Source organism: Setaria viridis, chromosome 3 (assembly GCF_005286985.2).
Source record: "Setaria viridis chromosome 3, Setaria_viridis_v4.0, whole genome shotgun sequence".
In the NCBI taxonomy this organism is placed as follows: Eukaryota; Viridiplantae; Streptophyta; class Magnoliopsida; order Poales; family Poaceae; genus Setaria; species Setaria viridis.
The window spans coordinates 10,794,980-10,810,449 of record NC_048265.2 but is presented as its reverse complement, the minus strand read 5'-3'; the positions used below and the strand labels follow the sequence as shown (position 1 = coordinate 10,810,449).

At 41.9% G+C, this 15,470-nt stretch overlaps 1 protein-coding gene across 1 annotated transcript; it reads left to right on the top strand.

The window, feature by feature from the left end:
- The first annotated feature begins 3,264 nt into the window (after window positions 1–3,264).
- LOC117848374 (glutamate synthase 2 [NADH], chloroplastic) lies at window positions 3,265–15,412 on the top strand. Its single transcript, XM_034729749.2, has 23 exons — window positions 3,265–3,413; window positions 3,748–4,219; window positions 4,342–4,461; window positions 4,555–4,668; window positions 4,754–4,906; window positions 4,997–5,097; window positions 5,361–5,457; window positions 5,864–5,973; window positions 6,103–6,206; window positions 6,391–6,570; window positions 6,671–7,011; window positions 7,121–7,185; window positions 7,254–7,723; window positions 8,236–9,105; window positions 10,132–10,286; window positions 10,457–10,618; window positions 10,829–12,397; window positions 12,534–12,752; window positions 13,238–13,512; window positions 13,605–13,910; window positions 14,085–14,352; window positions 14,508–14,762; window positions 14,860–15,412. The coding sequence occupies exons 2-23, from the start codon at window positions 3,821–3,823 to the stop codon at window positions 15,121–15,123; spliced, it is 6,597 nt and encodes a 2,198-aa protein (XP_034585640.1). The 5' UTR covers window positions 3,265–3,413; window positions 3,748–3,820; the 3' UTR covers window positions 15,124–15,412.
- Window positions 15,413–15,470: the final 58 nt, after the last annotated feature.

Sequence of the window (15,470 nt, the reverse complement as noted above, 5' to 3'; positions counted from 1 at the left end):
GGACCGGAGCTTACTACGAAGAAAATCTCATCCTCTTCTTGGTGAGCAGATAATTAATCCCTGCGTATAATTGGGCATGGATTTTTTTTTGGTGTTCCTTGTTGCAGTACGGATAGCTGGTAACGATTGTCTATGTACGGATAGATGGTAACGATGCGTTGTGAGTTGTTTCATTGTTCGGATCAGCTTTAGGTGCAAATTTTCTTCTCTTCTTCTTGTGCTTCCTAGAATTGTTAGGCCCCCTGTTTTTCTTGGAACCATGTGAGAAATGAACCTTTTTTTTTAACAAACAAAAGCATTCTTGCGCGTGCGTGCCTGCGCCCGATTACTCTTTGAGGTCTTTTACGGTACACAATACTACTACTTAGTGGTATATAGTATATAAAAGATCTAACCGTTCATTATTATGGATAATTTAGTAATTATTACATTGTAAAAAGTGATCTTTCAAATGGAATGGTATTTTAGACTTTATGCTATTGTAAAAAAATATTATAGTGATGTCGTTTGTGTTTTTTTACCGTGATATCCTTATACTATCTATATTACTCATGTATACTACCCGTACCATAAGTGAAGAGATAAGTAGTATACAATTAATCTTGACCGTCGGATATTTGGCATAGTACTGTGCGTCGTAAAAGAGGTCTTCTTCTCCATGGAAGCTAAGTGTAGGTTGTATATGTTCCATCGATCGACTGGGTTAATAGGTCATCGGAATTTTGATACCTTCCAAGTTAATAGCTGCTTGGTTGGGATCTTCGTACGCAGCTGGCTTGGCAGAGTATATATTGACACGCTCCATCAAATTGTAACAAAGTGACATTAAGTATTATTAGTTGATCATCTATTGAAATAGATAGAAGAGTATGCAGTGGGGGTAGATACTATCTATTGGTTTCTTCTTGTAATTGATGGCTTCCGAACAAGGAGCCCTTATTGGCACTTGGTTTTCTCAGCAGCCAAATAAAGGTCTTTGTTGGTAGTGTTGCATTCATGCATGCGCGCCATGACCTCACTAATAGCGTCGCACGCGAAGATTAAACTACTACTCTGTGATAACCTATGTGATTAGAGAGATTCTCACTGCTGCGTCGTCGTGATTGACATTCCATGTAGCCAGCTATAGCTAGATCTTGAGAGCCATCGGATTCGAATGTTAGCAGCTGACCTGAATATACCAGCAGATGTAGACGTCAAGATCAACTTGAACAATGATTTATTACTATACTAGGTGAAAGTTCAGAGTTCTCAGCTCTCATTTGCTTAACTTTTAATGGTAAACATGCATGTCAACGCCTCAACGGCCGGCGAATGCGAAATCCCTTTCACTTTTGTCAACTCTTGGTGGTGGTTTCAGAGGTGATTATGCACCTAGGATAACCCTCGGTCAAAGTTTTTACCACAATATAAGATTGACCGACGACTTGTGCGTGTTGTTTCTTTCGTACTACTTTCAAACTCGCTAAATAACCCTCCGTCTCACAAATATTGTTTATTTAGCCTTCAAAACTTATTCCATAGAGAGTGTTCATATAGCTTCCGGACTATCCAACAAAGACTCTTATAATACCTTCTAATCTAATTAATAAATCGATCATTTACTTCCACCATCGATGCCTGAGTCAGACCTGCTAAATAAGGAAGGCTAATAGGTTCGACAATTACTGCAAGCGTGCATGCATAATTAATTCTGCTCAACAATAATCTATCCGATTAAGAAAAGTTATTAGGAGTAATTTGGACTTTTAGCATTGCTACTATCTTGTATAAAACTTTTCTAAACGAACGATCTTTGTGGGATGGAGGTAGTAGGTGATTAGGCTGATTATCTTACTTTGAACCAATTAACCAAGCTTCCATCGCTTGCCAACTGGAGGAATCGACTCCGAACCAATAAACTCCATTGGCGCCATAAAAAGGGTCGTCATAAACACAGGTTGTATCGACCGATCGATCTTCCGGTTGGCACTGGTGACAGTACGATATGGATCGCGTTGGCACTGGTGACAGTACGATATGGATCGCAGTTCTTCAGAATTATCCAACACAAATTGGTCATGCTCGACCTATTGCTGATTGAGTCTTAGAAACTGATGCGGCCGGACGCCGCGTGTCTGCTCACCTCGATCGGGCGCGGGCGGACTGCGACGCCGGTCGCCGCCGAAGGGCAGCGGCGAATGGGAGGTCTGCTTCGTCGATAAACGGGGAGAAGATTACAAGCGGCTTCGCCTTAAGCGCGCGGCGCTCGTCACGGCCGCCGGATGCGACGGCGGCGCCGGCGGGCCCCACCGCGGTGGTAGCCGTTCCCAATGTCCTGGCTCGTCTTCGTCGCTGACCGTGGCCCCGTATGCCTACGTGGCTGTTTTGCAAGTTTTGCGCCGTGGATCCTTTCCAGATGCGGAAATTGTATACCCTTGCCCGCTGGTTTTTCACTTCTTTTTTCCCCCGAAGGATCCTGATTTTGAATTTTGATTAGTTTCTGCTCATGGTTTCATTTGTTTTTTTCCCGAAAAGGATATTCCTGATTTCTTTTTCTCCTCATAGTTTTCAACGGATAAATACTCCACTTAAATAGATCCTTTTAGGTGTATACATTGATTAATGTAACATAGGGGAAATGAAAATTGTTAACTCGTACTGTACATTTTGTATAATGGATGGAATCGTCCTTGTTTTGGATTACAGCCTAACAAGAAAGCTATCGGTATCTGACATGTGACATTAGGTCAGTATCAGTCGGAGTTTCATATAGAATTTCATCAACATTAATTTTTATACCACATCAGCAATTTTGCTAGCTTGGTAAGATTTTTACGAGGAGAGAGATGATGGAGTTTCAGATATGAGAGAGGAGTTTCATCTCCATAAAATCTAGCGGGCACAGTTACCAAGTTTGCAGTCTTGGTAACGGTGCAATGAAACTGTGCATTGAGATTGGTCTTAGTGTAAAAAAAAATATAGAAGAAAATGTAGTTGCCAGCTAAAGGGAATCAACCCGGAATGAAACGAGCGACGAATCGGAGGTGGAAAATACTCTCTCTGTTTCAAATTGTAGGTCGTTTTAGTTTTTCTAGCATAAATATTATTATGTATATAGACTAGCAACACACCTGAAAAAAGCCTGATCTGCAATTTGGGACGGAGGAAGTATAAAAGAAAAAAAAGAAAAGACAGGGTGCAGCACGGATAATGGGCCCCACGCAAAAATCCTATAAATCTTTCCACAGCGCGCGTCTAGCGGTTTGTGATCCTGCGAGGTGAAGTGAAGCGAAGGACAACGAGCGGAGCGGCGCCGAGACGAGAAGCGGCGGGCATCCTAATCCATCCGCCGCTTCCTCTGTTGTTCCAATCCCCCGCGTCGTCTTCTTGCGAAGAGCACGACTGCACGAGCTCCAAGGAAGACCGAGGAGGTATCATTTGCTCTGCTCCGATCGAACGCCACACATTTTCTGTAGGCATGTTGATCTCAGCTGCTGCTCCGTTTCATTGCTGTCGTTGTTCTTGTTCAGATGTGGTCTGCACTGCCACTAGTTCATTATGTTTATCTAGCAAACTCAATTCTGATTTCTCTACCTTCATTTTTTAAAACGAAGATTTCATTCATTGGTTTTATCCATGGCAAGCGAGGAAGCAGACAACTCCGAGCTTTCTGCAAGCTCATGGCAACAGCAATTTTTAAAGATTTTTTTTCAGATAGTTCAGGGGGCCCTTGGAATCTCCAACGTTGTCTGTTGCTGCGCGCAGATAAGTAAACTGCCCACACCTGCGCGGAGGCGGTCCGGGCGGCACTCTTTCTCCCTTCCCACAAAGCCGGGCAATGTCGGCGGCGCAGGGCCTCGCTCTCAGGCTCCGGGCGGCTCCGCCAGTTGCGACCAGTCGCAGGGCTCCTCGTAGCCAGACGACGGTGAGGGCGGCTGGAGCGGCGTATGGCGGGGCGATGCAGCACCGCCGCTGCTGCGGCGGCTGCGTGTCGCTGGAGGGCGGGCGGTTTCTCCACGGCGCGCCGCTACCCGCCGCACAGCAGCGCGCGCGGGCCTTGCCGTGGGCTGAGCGAGCGGCGCGGCGCCATGAAGGGGTTGTGGCGTCGGCGGCGGGCGTCAGGTCGATGTCGAAGATACCGGAGAGCAGCATCGGGCTCTACGACCCGTCCTTGGAGCGCGACTCCTGTGGCGTCGGCTTCATCGCCGAGCTCTCCGCCGAGCCCAGCCGCAAAACCGTGAGCACCTACGCGACTAAGCGCGCGCTGCTTGGCGTTGATTCTTCCGCAGTGCAGCTAACTGATGTTCAACGTCGTGTCCATGTCTGAGTTGTTTGCCATGGCTGCTGTTTCAACTGTAGATCGACGATGCCATCGAGATGCTCGAGAGAATGTCCCACCGTGGCGCCTGCGGCTGCGAGAAGAACACCGGCGATGGTGCTGGCATCCTTGTTGCACTGCCGCATGCCTTTTTCAGAGAGGCAAGTTTAGTTGGAGTTGTTAACGAGTGAGAAGAGCTTTCTGTGGTTGAGGGATTCACTTTGGGTGTGTTTTTTCGTTTTTTGTTATAGCAGGTAACCAAAGACGGTGGTTTTGAGCTTCCACGGCCAGGTGAGTATGCCGTAGGGATGTTCTTCATGCCCACCGATGAGAAGCGCCGTGAGAAGAGCAAGCTTGTGTTCCATGAGGTTTGTCTAGTGAAAGAGCAGAAAGAAAAAAATCTGATTGCAACAGAGGCCATGCTCATTTTTGTTTCACGTGTTTGGATTGCAGATAGCGAAGTCATTGGGACATGATGTTATTGGGTGGCGTCGGGTTCCCACCGACAATTCGGACTTGGGCAAATCAGCGCTCGATACTGAACCTGTGATTGAACAAGTGTTTGTATCCAAGAGCACACACTCCAAGGCTGATTTTGAGCAGCAGGTCATTTGATGGGCTTTCGAATTTCAAACTATAGATTTCAAATACAATAGACATTGTTCATCGACTTCCTTTTGCAAATTGTAACTGCAGATGTACATCCTACGTAGATTCTCGATCAAGTCCATCCGCGAAGCTTTAGGTCTCCGGCGTGGAGGACCAAAAGATTTCTACATGTGCTCACTATCTTCAAGGTTCTTCTTTATCACCCTATTCATTTCTTTCAATTTTCATGTGTGCAAGATGAAATGATTAAGGTTTCAGTTGCGGCACTCAGCAGTGATATGAATCAGAGCAAGCATGTTTCGAAAATTTTGATCATGAAAATAAGGAACAAGAGATGCCATATGAATAATGATTTCTTTGTGTCATGAGATCCTCCCAAATCTGTTTATTTCACGTCTTCCACTTTTTCTAAGAATTGTTTTCTGAAATCTGTTATTGTTATTCTTCTCAGGACTGTTGTTTACAAGGGTCAGCTGAAGCCGACTCAACTTAAGGGGTACTTCTTTGCCGACTTAGGTGATCGAAGCTTCACAAGTTACATGGCTCTGGTAAATACGTAGCCTCGTTGATCTTATTCAAATAAAAAGAAAAAAAATCATAAACACAGTTAGGATTAGGAGATGGGAACTGCCAATAGCAATGTGGTAGGGCAAGAAATGTTTCCAAGCACGCACACATTGAATTGCCTTTTTTTCACTGTTCCATGCACTTGCTGTTTCAGTATTGGTTCATCATGCGCTCCACAGAACTATTAGAATCTGCACTAATGGATATCCAATAACCATTTTGAGTTGGTAGTATAAGGAAATTTGTTGAGTACCTTAGGGCTCTTCGAACTGTTTAGGAGCTATTTCCTTCTAGGTAGCGCTGACGATCTATCTGAGGTCATACTCCATATTCTATATATGAAAACAGATGAGCAGGGTATGATTCAAAAGTCATGCATGCAAACAGGTACACTCAAGATTCTCCACGAACACCTTCCCCAGCTGGGATCGCGCACAGCCAATGCGTGTTTTGGGACATAACGGCGAGATCAATACCCTTAGAGGGAACAAGAACTGGTGAATTTACTGAGCATATTTTTTTCATAATTTACTCGATCTTGTAAGCAATGATTTCCACGTGACTGAAGCATTGGGGCATGAATTTCACCATACTCGATTGCAATGTGTTTTATTTGTGTTTGATAGGATGAAAGCACGTGAAGGTCTTTTGAAGTGCAAGGGACTCGGTCTATCAAGGGATGAAATGTCAAAACTACTGCCAATAGTGGATTCTACGTCTTCAGATTCAGGTTCCATTTTCTATCTACACATGCCAAAGAAAAAAAGAAGTAGAAATATATACTAGGATACTAGTTCTGTGTTTCTGAAAGCGAACTGTGTGCATGTGTAGTATATGACTTTTAACTTGGCAAACTAAATTATATTTATCTTGTTAAAGGCATTGATTGAGTGTGAGAATGCTCATAAATTCAGGTGCATTTGATAACGTTCTTGAGCTCCTCATCCAATCTGGAAGAAGCTTGCCAGAGGCTGTAATGATGATGATCCCTGAGGCATGGCACAATGATACAAACATGGACCCTGAGAGAAAAGCTTTGTATGAATACTTTTCAGCCCTTATGGAGCCTTGGGACGGACCAGCTCTCGTATCATGTAAAAAAATATGAAAACATTAAAATCTTTCCTTAATATTTCTTTCCCTATGAGTTCTGATGGATGACTTCATTTCTGTTGACCTTGTTTTCTCACACAGTTACTGATGGACGTTATCTTGGTGCTACCCTGGATCGTAATGGCTTGAGGCCTGGCCGTTTTTATGTGACATACACTGGCCGGGTGATCATGGCTAGTGAAGTTGGTGTGGTTGATATCCCAATTGACGACGTGAGGAGAAAGGGTAGGCTAAACCCTGGTATGATGCTTTTAGTTGATTTTGAGAACCATTGCATCGTGGATGATGACGCACTGAAGAAACAATACTCAAGAGCCCACCCATACGGGGAGTGGCTGGAGAGACAAAGGATACAACTTATGGATATAATAGACTCTGTACCTGAAACCGAAAGAATTGCTCCTAGGATTGCTGCGCTTCCAGTAAGTCCATAATTTTTCTGGCTTTCACTTATTTTGTAGGGCTAGGAGTTGTTTCTGAAAAAACCACTAATATGGACTAACTTATGGCTTCTTCTACACTTTGGTGCAGCAACAGAACGAGAACAAGGAAGCTGTTGGTATCCATGGAATTTTGGCCCCACTAAAAGCCTTTGGGTAAGCAACACCTCAACCTTAGTATTTTATATGTTTCTTTTACACATAAACGAGTTGATTGGCTTCAGGTATACATTAGAAACCCTGGAAATGCTGTTGCTTCCAATGGCCAAAAATGGAGTAGAAGCTCTAGGATCAATGGGAAATGACACACCCCTCGCTGTGATGTCAAATAGAGAGAAGCTAACTTATGAGTACTTCAAGCAGATGTTTGCTCAGGTTACGAATCCACCAATTGACCCAATTAGAGAAAAAATTGTCACATCCAAGGAGTGTATGATTGGTCCAGAAGGTGACCTATCTGAAACAACAGAACATCAGTGCCATCGCCTGAAACTTGAAGGTCCTTTACTGCATATTCATGAAATGGAGGCTATTAAAAAGATGAATTTTCGTGATTGGCGCAGCAAAGTGCTTGACATAACTTATCCTAAAAAGTATGGCAGAAAAGGATTAGAGCAGACTTTGGATAAACTTTGTGCTCAAGCGCGTGAAGCTATACGTGAGGGATACACTATTTTAGTTCTCTCTGATAGAGGTGAGTGCAGTTCATAATACAGAAGTACTCTGCAGTCAGCAGGCATAACTTAAATTGTCCATGAAATCTAGATTTATCTTTATCTGCCTCAATATTACCATGAATTGCTTATTGTTCATGCATGTTAATAGCAACTGCTCAGAGATCTATTTATTTTGTATTACTGCAGCATGCAGTACCATCGGTTTTATTTTCTCCTGTTATTTTTCATCACAGCATATTAAACATATAACATTTTAAAATTGTCCCTTACATATAGTTGATTAAAATCCTACTATCTCATTTTGGGATCAAGGGCCAGAACTGCCCCAATTCCAGTAGAAAACTAGATTTTGTCCTATTCAGTCTGCTTTCATCTTTGCCAGTTTGAATGTCTGATACCTGCAACAACACTCGATTAATAATGATATGTGCTATGCATTTTAATGCTTGATATCGTAAGATTACTTGTTCCATACTCCATAGCATTTGGAGGCTTAAAATGTCATATTTCAACTGAAAAATTCATACAGGTTTCTCTCTGGATCGTGTACCTGTCAGTCCCCTATTGGCAGTTGGAGCTGTTCATCAACATCTTGTCTCAAATCTTGAGAGGACACGCATAGGTTTGCTTGTTGATTCTGCTGAACCTCGTGAAGTGCACCATTTCTGTACCCTTATCGGGTTTGGTGCAGATGCTATATGCCCTTATTTGGCCATAGAAACCATATGCCGGTTACAGATTGATGGGAAGATAGCTTCTAAAGGTGATGGGCAGCCATATCCACAAGAAGAACTTATTAACAAGTATTTCAATGCTTCTAACTATGGAATAATGAAGGTTCTTGCTAAGATGGGGATATCCACCCTGGCATCGTACAAAGGTGCTCAGATTTTTGAGGCTCTTGGTCTTGCTTCAGAAGTGACCAGCAAGTGTTTTGAAGGCACTCCTAGTAGAGTCGAGGGCGCTACTTTTGAAATGCTTGCACAAGATGCACTTTATCTCCATGATTTGGCGTTCCCATCAAGAACTTTACCATCTGGAAGTGCAGATGCAAACGCTGTTCCCAACCCTGGGGATTACCACTGGACGAAAAATGGAGAACTACATCTTAATGATCCGTTTGCCATTGCAAAATTACAAGAAGCAACTAGACTTGACAGCAGGGAAGCTTACAAAGAATATTCTAGACGTACTCAGGAGCTGAGTAGGTACTGCACTCTGCGTGGTATGCTGAAGTTTAGAGAAATTCCAGTCAGGATTTCCTTGGATGAGGTTGAACCTGCAAGTGAGATAGTGAAGCGATTTTGTACTGGAGCAATGAGTTATGGATCCATTTCCTGGGAAGCTCACACAACCCTTGCTAAGGCTCTCAACATTCTGGGAGGAAAATCTAATACAGGTATTTTCCACCATAAATGAAATGACCCTGGCCATTGTTATGAATATCATATTTATTTAGGAAAGATTGATATTCTTAAATGCCAAGTGAACTATGTATTGCATATTTGCTCACTTCATGTCTGAACTTTTGTTCTACTATTCTTATTCCTTGATGTCAACTACTGAAAACAACTGCTCTGTTAGATTCTTGAAGCACACTTTACCTGAGATCAATGTAGTTGTGCTTACGTAAATTTCCGAACTGTTTTTCATCTGAAAACTGGTAATAATATTACTTTTCGATGGGGTCCCAATCAAGAAGTAAGAACTCAAGCGTCTTAAATTTTACAGTAGGTAGGAACCACGTTTAGATTCGGAGAACCAAAATTATAATATTGTCCGCAGGATCAACTTTGGGTGGTCTAGGTTGAGGAGGCATTATCACTTATCAGTATCACTAGATAGCAGGGGGCATGATAGTAAAGTAGGATAGTCAGGGCCCTCAGGGGTCTCTATGGGAAGTTGGCTTTTGATGGTGTAGAATTGATATAATAGGTTGTATTTTAGTTTCCATCCGATTCTCATTTATTATATTCCTTCCAAATATGTTACATTTTAGACAAATTCTCCTTCCTTTTCTTTCTATATGAGGTGCGCACACAACCCAAAATTTATATGTGATATACCATAAAAGTTTTGCATAATTAAGTTCATGTTTGAAAAAACTTTCATATGATGCCAATTTCATGGTCATGAATATTATAATATATAAGATATTAACGGCCAAAGTGTGGCATTGGAGACCACATGGGCTCAAACCACGCCTTACAAAAGGAGGAGGGATTACTTTTTTCTGTCACATGCCCTTTCATGTCGGTCAAAGTTGTTTCTTAACTCTTGTTCATTACATCCTTACTTGCAACAGTGCGTATCATATTTTATTTTTGATTTGCTTGTCCATGTTATTTGCTTCAATTATAAAATTGCTAGTATAGTTACTAACTAGTTCCATTTCATATGTTAACTGGGATGCATTTATATAAAGGCGAGGGAGGGGAACAAGCATCTCGCATGGAGCCTCTAGCTGATGGTTCGATGAATCCGATGATAAGTGCAATCAAGCAGGTTGCAAGTGGAAGATTTGGAGTTTCTATCTATTATCTGACAAATGCTATTGAGCTTCAGATAAAAATGGCTCAGGTATATAACTATATTAGTGTACAACTATTACAACTTCTGCATCACTATGTGTACTGTGTTTGACTCAAAAGTACCTAATTCTACAACATATGCACGAAGAGTAATGTTATTATACTATCGCAAATTCGTCATGTTGAATAATTTTATATCTTTCCCTTCTAATTGTACAGGGCGCAAAACCTGGTGAAGGGGGCGAGCTCCCAGGTCACAAGGTTATAGGTGACATTGCAGTTACAAGACATTCTACAGCTGGCGTAGGACTCATTAGCCCACCTCCTCATCATGATATATACTCCATTGAAGATCTTGCACAACTGATCTATGACCTTAAGGTATGCTGTCATGATGATTTTCCAGTAATCCTGCTATATATGCTTATGGCTATCTTTTAAAGAGAATATTGTTAGTACCACTTAGTATAAGTATCGAGCTGTCCGCATTACTTTATTCATGGATTGCTATTTGTAGTTGAAATTGCAGTTACGAGCACTGTTCCTCGAAAATGTTGCTTGCTTATGTTATTGTTCTCCATTCTTTTTTAGAATTCAAACCCAGAGGCCAGAATCAGCGTCAAACTAGTCTCTGAGGTTGGCGTAGGAGTTGTCGCTAGTGGTGTTGTGAAAGGACATGCAGACCATATTCTCATCTCTGGGCATGATGGAGGAACAGGAGCTTCTAGATGGACAGGAATTAAAAATGCTGGACTTCCTTGGGAGCTTGGATTAGCTGAGATACATCAGACTCTAGTGGCAAATGGGCTCCGTGGCCGAGCTGTTCTTCAGACAGATGGACAATTGAAAATCGGTAGAGATGTTGTTATCGCTTGTTTACTTGGGGCGGAGGAATTTGGATTTAGCACAGCCCCACTAATTGTACTTGGTTGCATTATGATGAGGAAGTGTCATACTAACACTTGTCCGGTTGGGATTGCTACACAAGATCCAGTGCTCAGAGAAAAGTTTGCAGGAAAGCCAGAGCATGTCATAAACTTCTTCTTCATGCTTGCCGAAGAGGTAAGAGAAATCATGTCTCAGCTTGGTTTCCGCACCATCAATGAAATGGTTGGGCGATCAGATATGCTTGAGGTTGATCCAGACGTACTGAAAGGCAATGAGAAACTTCAGAACATTGATCTCTCACTGATTCTGAAACCAGCTGCTGAGATTAGCCCTGATGCTGTTCAGTATTGCGTTGAGAAACAAGATCATGGCCTTGATATGGCATTAGATAACAAACTCATAGTCTCCTCTAGAGCTGCTCTTGAAAAAGGCTTTCGTGTTTTCACTGAGACACCAGTCAGAAACACTAATCGAGCTGTGGGCACTATGCTCAGCCATGAAGTGACAAAGCGATATCGTATGTCTGGACTGCCTCCAGATACCATCCATATTAAACTCAATGGGAGTGCTGGTCAAAGTTTTGGTGCTTTTCTGTGTCCTGGAATCACTCTTGAGCTTGAAGGAGACAGCAATGATTATGTTGGTAAAGGATTATCTGGTGGGAAGATTGTTGTGTACCCACCCAGAAACAGTCGATTTATCCCGCAGGACAATATTGTGATTGGTAATGTAGCCCTCTATGGTTCTACCAAGGGAGAAGCATATTTTAATGGTATGGCAGCAGAAAGGTTTTGTGTCCGCAATTCAGGTGCTCAAGCAGTAGTTGAAGGAATTGGCGATCATGGATGTGAGTACATGACAGGAGGCACTGTCGTCATTCTGGGAAAAACTGGTAGAAACTTTGCTGCTGGCATGAGTGGGGGTATTGCTTATGTTTATGATCTGGACGGGATGTTCAGTACTCGTTGCAATCATGAGTCAGTTGATCTGTATAGTGTAGATGAAGAGGATGACATTGTAACGTTAAGAATGATGGTAGAACAACATAGACTCAACACAGAAAGTGTTTTGGCGAAAGACATACTCTCTAATTTCGAGGATCTTCTTCCAAAATTTGTAAAAGTATTTCCAAGAGATTACAAGCGGGTTTTGGAGAATATGAAGGTGGAAAAGGTTGCAAAAGAAGCAGAGCAAAAAGCAAGAAAAGCAGGGTTGGATAAGAAGGCAGGTGAAGTGATTAAAGCTCCAAATGGCATTTCAATAATGACGAAGGTATATATGGTTTAAATGGAAATTATTGTAATATCTAAATTATCTATTGGAAGTTAATGTTATCCTTCTCAAAAATATTATCTTTCTTCATTGTGAATGGTTTTTGGGTGTGACTTCTAATCATTTTGGTATGCAGAAAGTGAAGGGCAAAAAGTCATCTAGCCGACCAACGCAAGTTTTCAATGCTGAAAATTCTCGAGGTTTCATAACATATGATCGAGAGGGGATTTCTTATAGAGACGCAAATGAGCGTGTTGAGGATTGGAATGAAGTTACAAATGAACTGGTTCCTGGGCCACTACTAAACACACAATCTGCTCGGTGCATGAGTTGTAGCACTCCTTTCTGTCATCAGGTGACACTCAAAATTCTGCTATCTGTTTTAAGTTTGCTGCTTCAAAAAATATGAATGTAAATCTATTATCATCAGTTTTCTGACATCATCATTGCCAGAATAGCAGGAACTATAACTGAACAAAGTTTTGTCAGAATTTGTTTCCCAGCATCTTTTACAAAATTGAAAACATTATGAAACCAACATCACGAGTGGTGTATATGTTATCGTTTGTCACAGGCACCATTTTTCAGTAATTAGGACAGGTAGTTACCCATTGTTGCTGCGAAGCTTGGTTTTCTTAACAGTATATTTATATACATGCCCTTTTTTTTGTCAAAATTTGAAGATCTTAATGTTCTTTTCTATGCTGGCATAAAGAGAGGCAGTAATATTCTTTTGGTTGCAAATTATGGTTCCTTATTATAATAAACCACATAATAGATCTACAAATGTTAAGCATTTGCGGTATGATTTTATAATTTTATTGGTTAAAAATTCTGCAGGAAAATTTTGGTGCCGGCTGTCCTCTTGGAAATAAGATTCCTGAATTCAACGAATTAGTTTATCAGAACAGATGGCGTGAAGCCTTGTATCGCCTACTTGAGACCAACAACTTCCCTGAGTTCACTGGACGAGTTTGCCCTGCTCCTTGTGAGGGCTCGTGCGTGCTTGGCATTATAGAAAATCCAGTATCTATAAAAGGCATAGAGTGTGCCATCATAGACAAAGGCTTCAAAGAGGGATGGATGGTACCACGCCCTCCACTTCAGAGAACCGGGTATGCTTTTTGTTGCCATCTTTTGGCCCATTTTGGTACTGCACGAGTGAAAGCATGTCTTAATAGTTACATCTACACTATTTAATCTGCAGAAAGAAAGTTGCTATTGTTGGAAGCGGCCCAGCTGGTTTAGCTGCTGCAGATCAACTGAACAAGATGGGTCATTTTGCAACTGTGTTTGAACGTGCTGACCGTATTGGAGGCCTGATGATGTATGGGGTGCCAAACATGAAGGCTGACAAAGCTGACATCGTTCAGCGCCGTGTTAATTTAATGGCTGAGGAGGGGGTTACATTCGTTGTTAATGCTCATGTTGGAACTGATCCTCAGTACTCTATTGAGAAGCTCCGATCTGAAAGTGATGCAGTTATTTTGGCTTGTGGGGCTACAAGGCCAAGGTGATCAATAAACACTTCAAAATGCTGGAGTTCAAATTATTTGGCTGATGTCGTCCTTAACACCAATAAAAAGTCTAGACTATATGGTTATGTTGGTCATATCTTTTAATAATATGTTTTTAATTTATATGTATTTGAGAATTTGCTAATATCTAGAGCATTATCATTGAGCAGAGATCTCCCTATTCCTGGACGTGAACTATCAGGCATCCATTTTGCTATGGAATTTCTTCATGCCAATACCAAAAGTTTGCTTGACAGCAACTTAGAGGATGGTAACTACATATCAGCTAGAGGGAGAAAGGTTGTTGTAATTGGCGGTGGAGACACAGGCACGGATTGTATTGGGACTTCCATCAGGCATGGTTGCAGTAACATTGTAAATCTTGAACTTCTACCAGAACCACCAAGAGAGAGGGCTCCTGACAATCCATGGCCACAGGTTCGTAATAAAATTGTGAAAAGTGATAACATCTTCATTACCTTGCTGATACAGATGTATGAATTGTAAGCAATGTGTTGTTACTTATGTCACACCTTCGATTCCATTAGCATCATTATGCTGCGATTCATTCTCATTGTGGTGCTTCTATATAGTACCCGAGGATCTTCCGAATTGACTATGGCCACCAAGAAGCAGCTAGCAAGTTTGGAAAAGATCCAAGAAATTACCAAATCCTCACCAAACGTTTTATCGGAGACGAAAATGGAAAAGTGAAGGCCCTTGAGGTAGTACGTGTTGAATGGGGCAAAGTGGATGGAAGATTTCAATTCAAGGAAATTGAAGGTTCACAAGAAATAATCGAGGCTGATCTTGTTCTCTTAGCTATGGGATTCTTGGGTCCTGAAGCGGTTAGTTTCCCAACCTATTTCCCGTAAAAGATTAGTGTGGTACTAGCAGATATTTGAGTTTGGATCAACTAACAAAATAGTGCCTATCCTTCTGCAGGACATTGCCAAGAAACTGGGTTTAGAGCAAGACAAGCGATCAAATTTCATGGCTCAGTTTGGGAACTTTGCGACTAATGTGGAGGGTGTGTTTGCTGCTGGAGACTGCAGGCGTGGACAATCACTGGTTGTTTGGGCAATCGCAGAGGGGAGGGAAGCTGCGGCAGCTGTTGACAAGTACCTGTCAAGAGAGAGAACAAATGCTGCTGAGGACGTTGCTGCCCCAAGTCCAAGTGAAGGTCTGGTTCAACCTGTCGCGGCATAAGCAAAGAAAGCATTTCTGTAACTTTTGTAGATATGTTTTTCCACTTCAGTGCTGAGAAAACAAAGTGCGGTTTTTAGCTGTAAAAACAATAAAGAAAGGGCTCGTTTAGCATAGAGAAATGATAACCCTTGTGTTATAAATTAGGTATTAGGTTGACAGCAGTAGGAAATTCTTTTGGGTGCATATATGCTGTTCTTTCCTGCTTGTGAGGAAATGCCGGTTCGTAGTTGTAGGATCAATGTATATCTTATAGATGCAAAAATTGTTAACAATTATTTATTAAACTGTATCTCTCCTCGGGTGCATGTATAGAGCTGATACTACCACACAAAAACTTTGGAGTTTTA

Bases quoted from the DNA above. Each gene is read 5' to 3' on its own strand.
- LOC117848374 (XM_034729749.2), top strand. From the start codon at position 3,821: ATGTCGGCGGCGCAGGGCCTCGCTCTCAGGCTCCGGGCGGCTCCGCCA. The intron at 10,287-10,456 runs GTATATAACTAT...CTAATTGTACAG, and splicing joins TTCAGATAAAAATGGCTCAG to GGCGCAAAACCTGGTGAAGG. The intron at 12,398-12,533 runs GTATATATGGTT...TTTGGTATGCAG, and splicing joins GCATTTCAATAATGACGAAG to AAAGTGAAGGGCAAAAAGTC.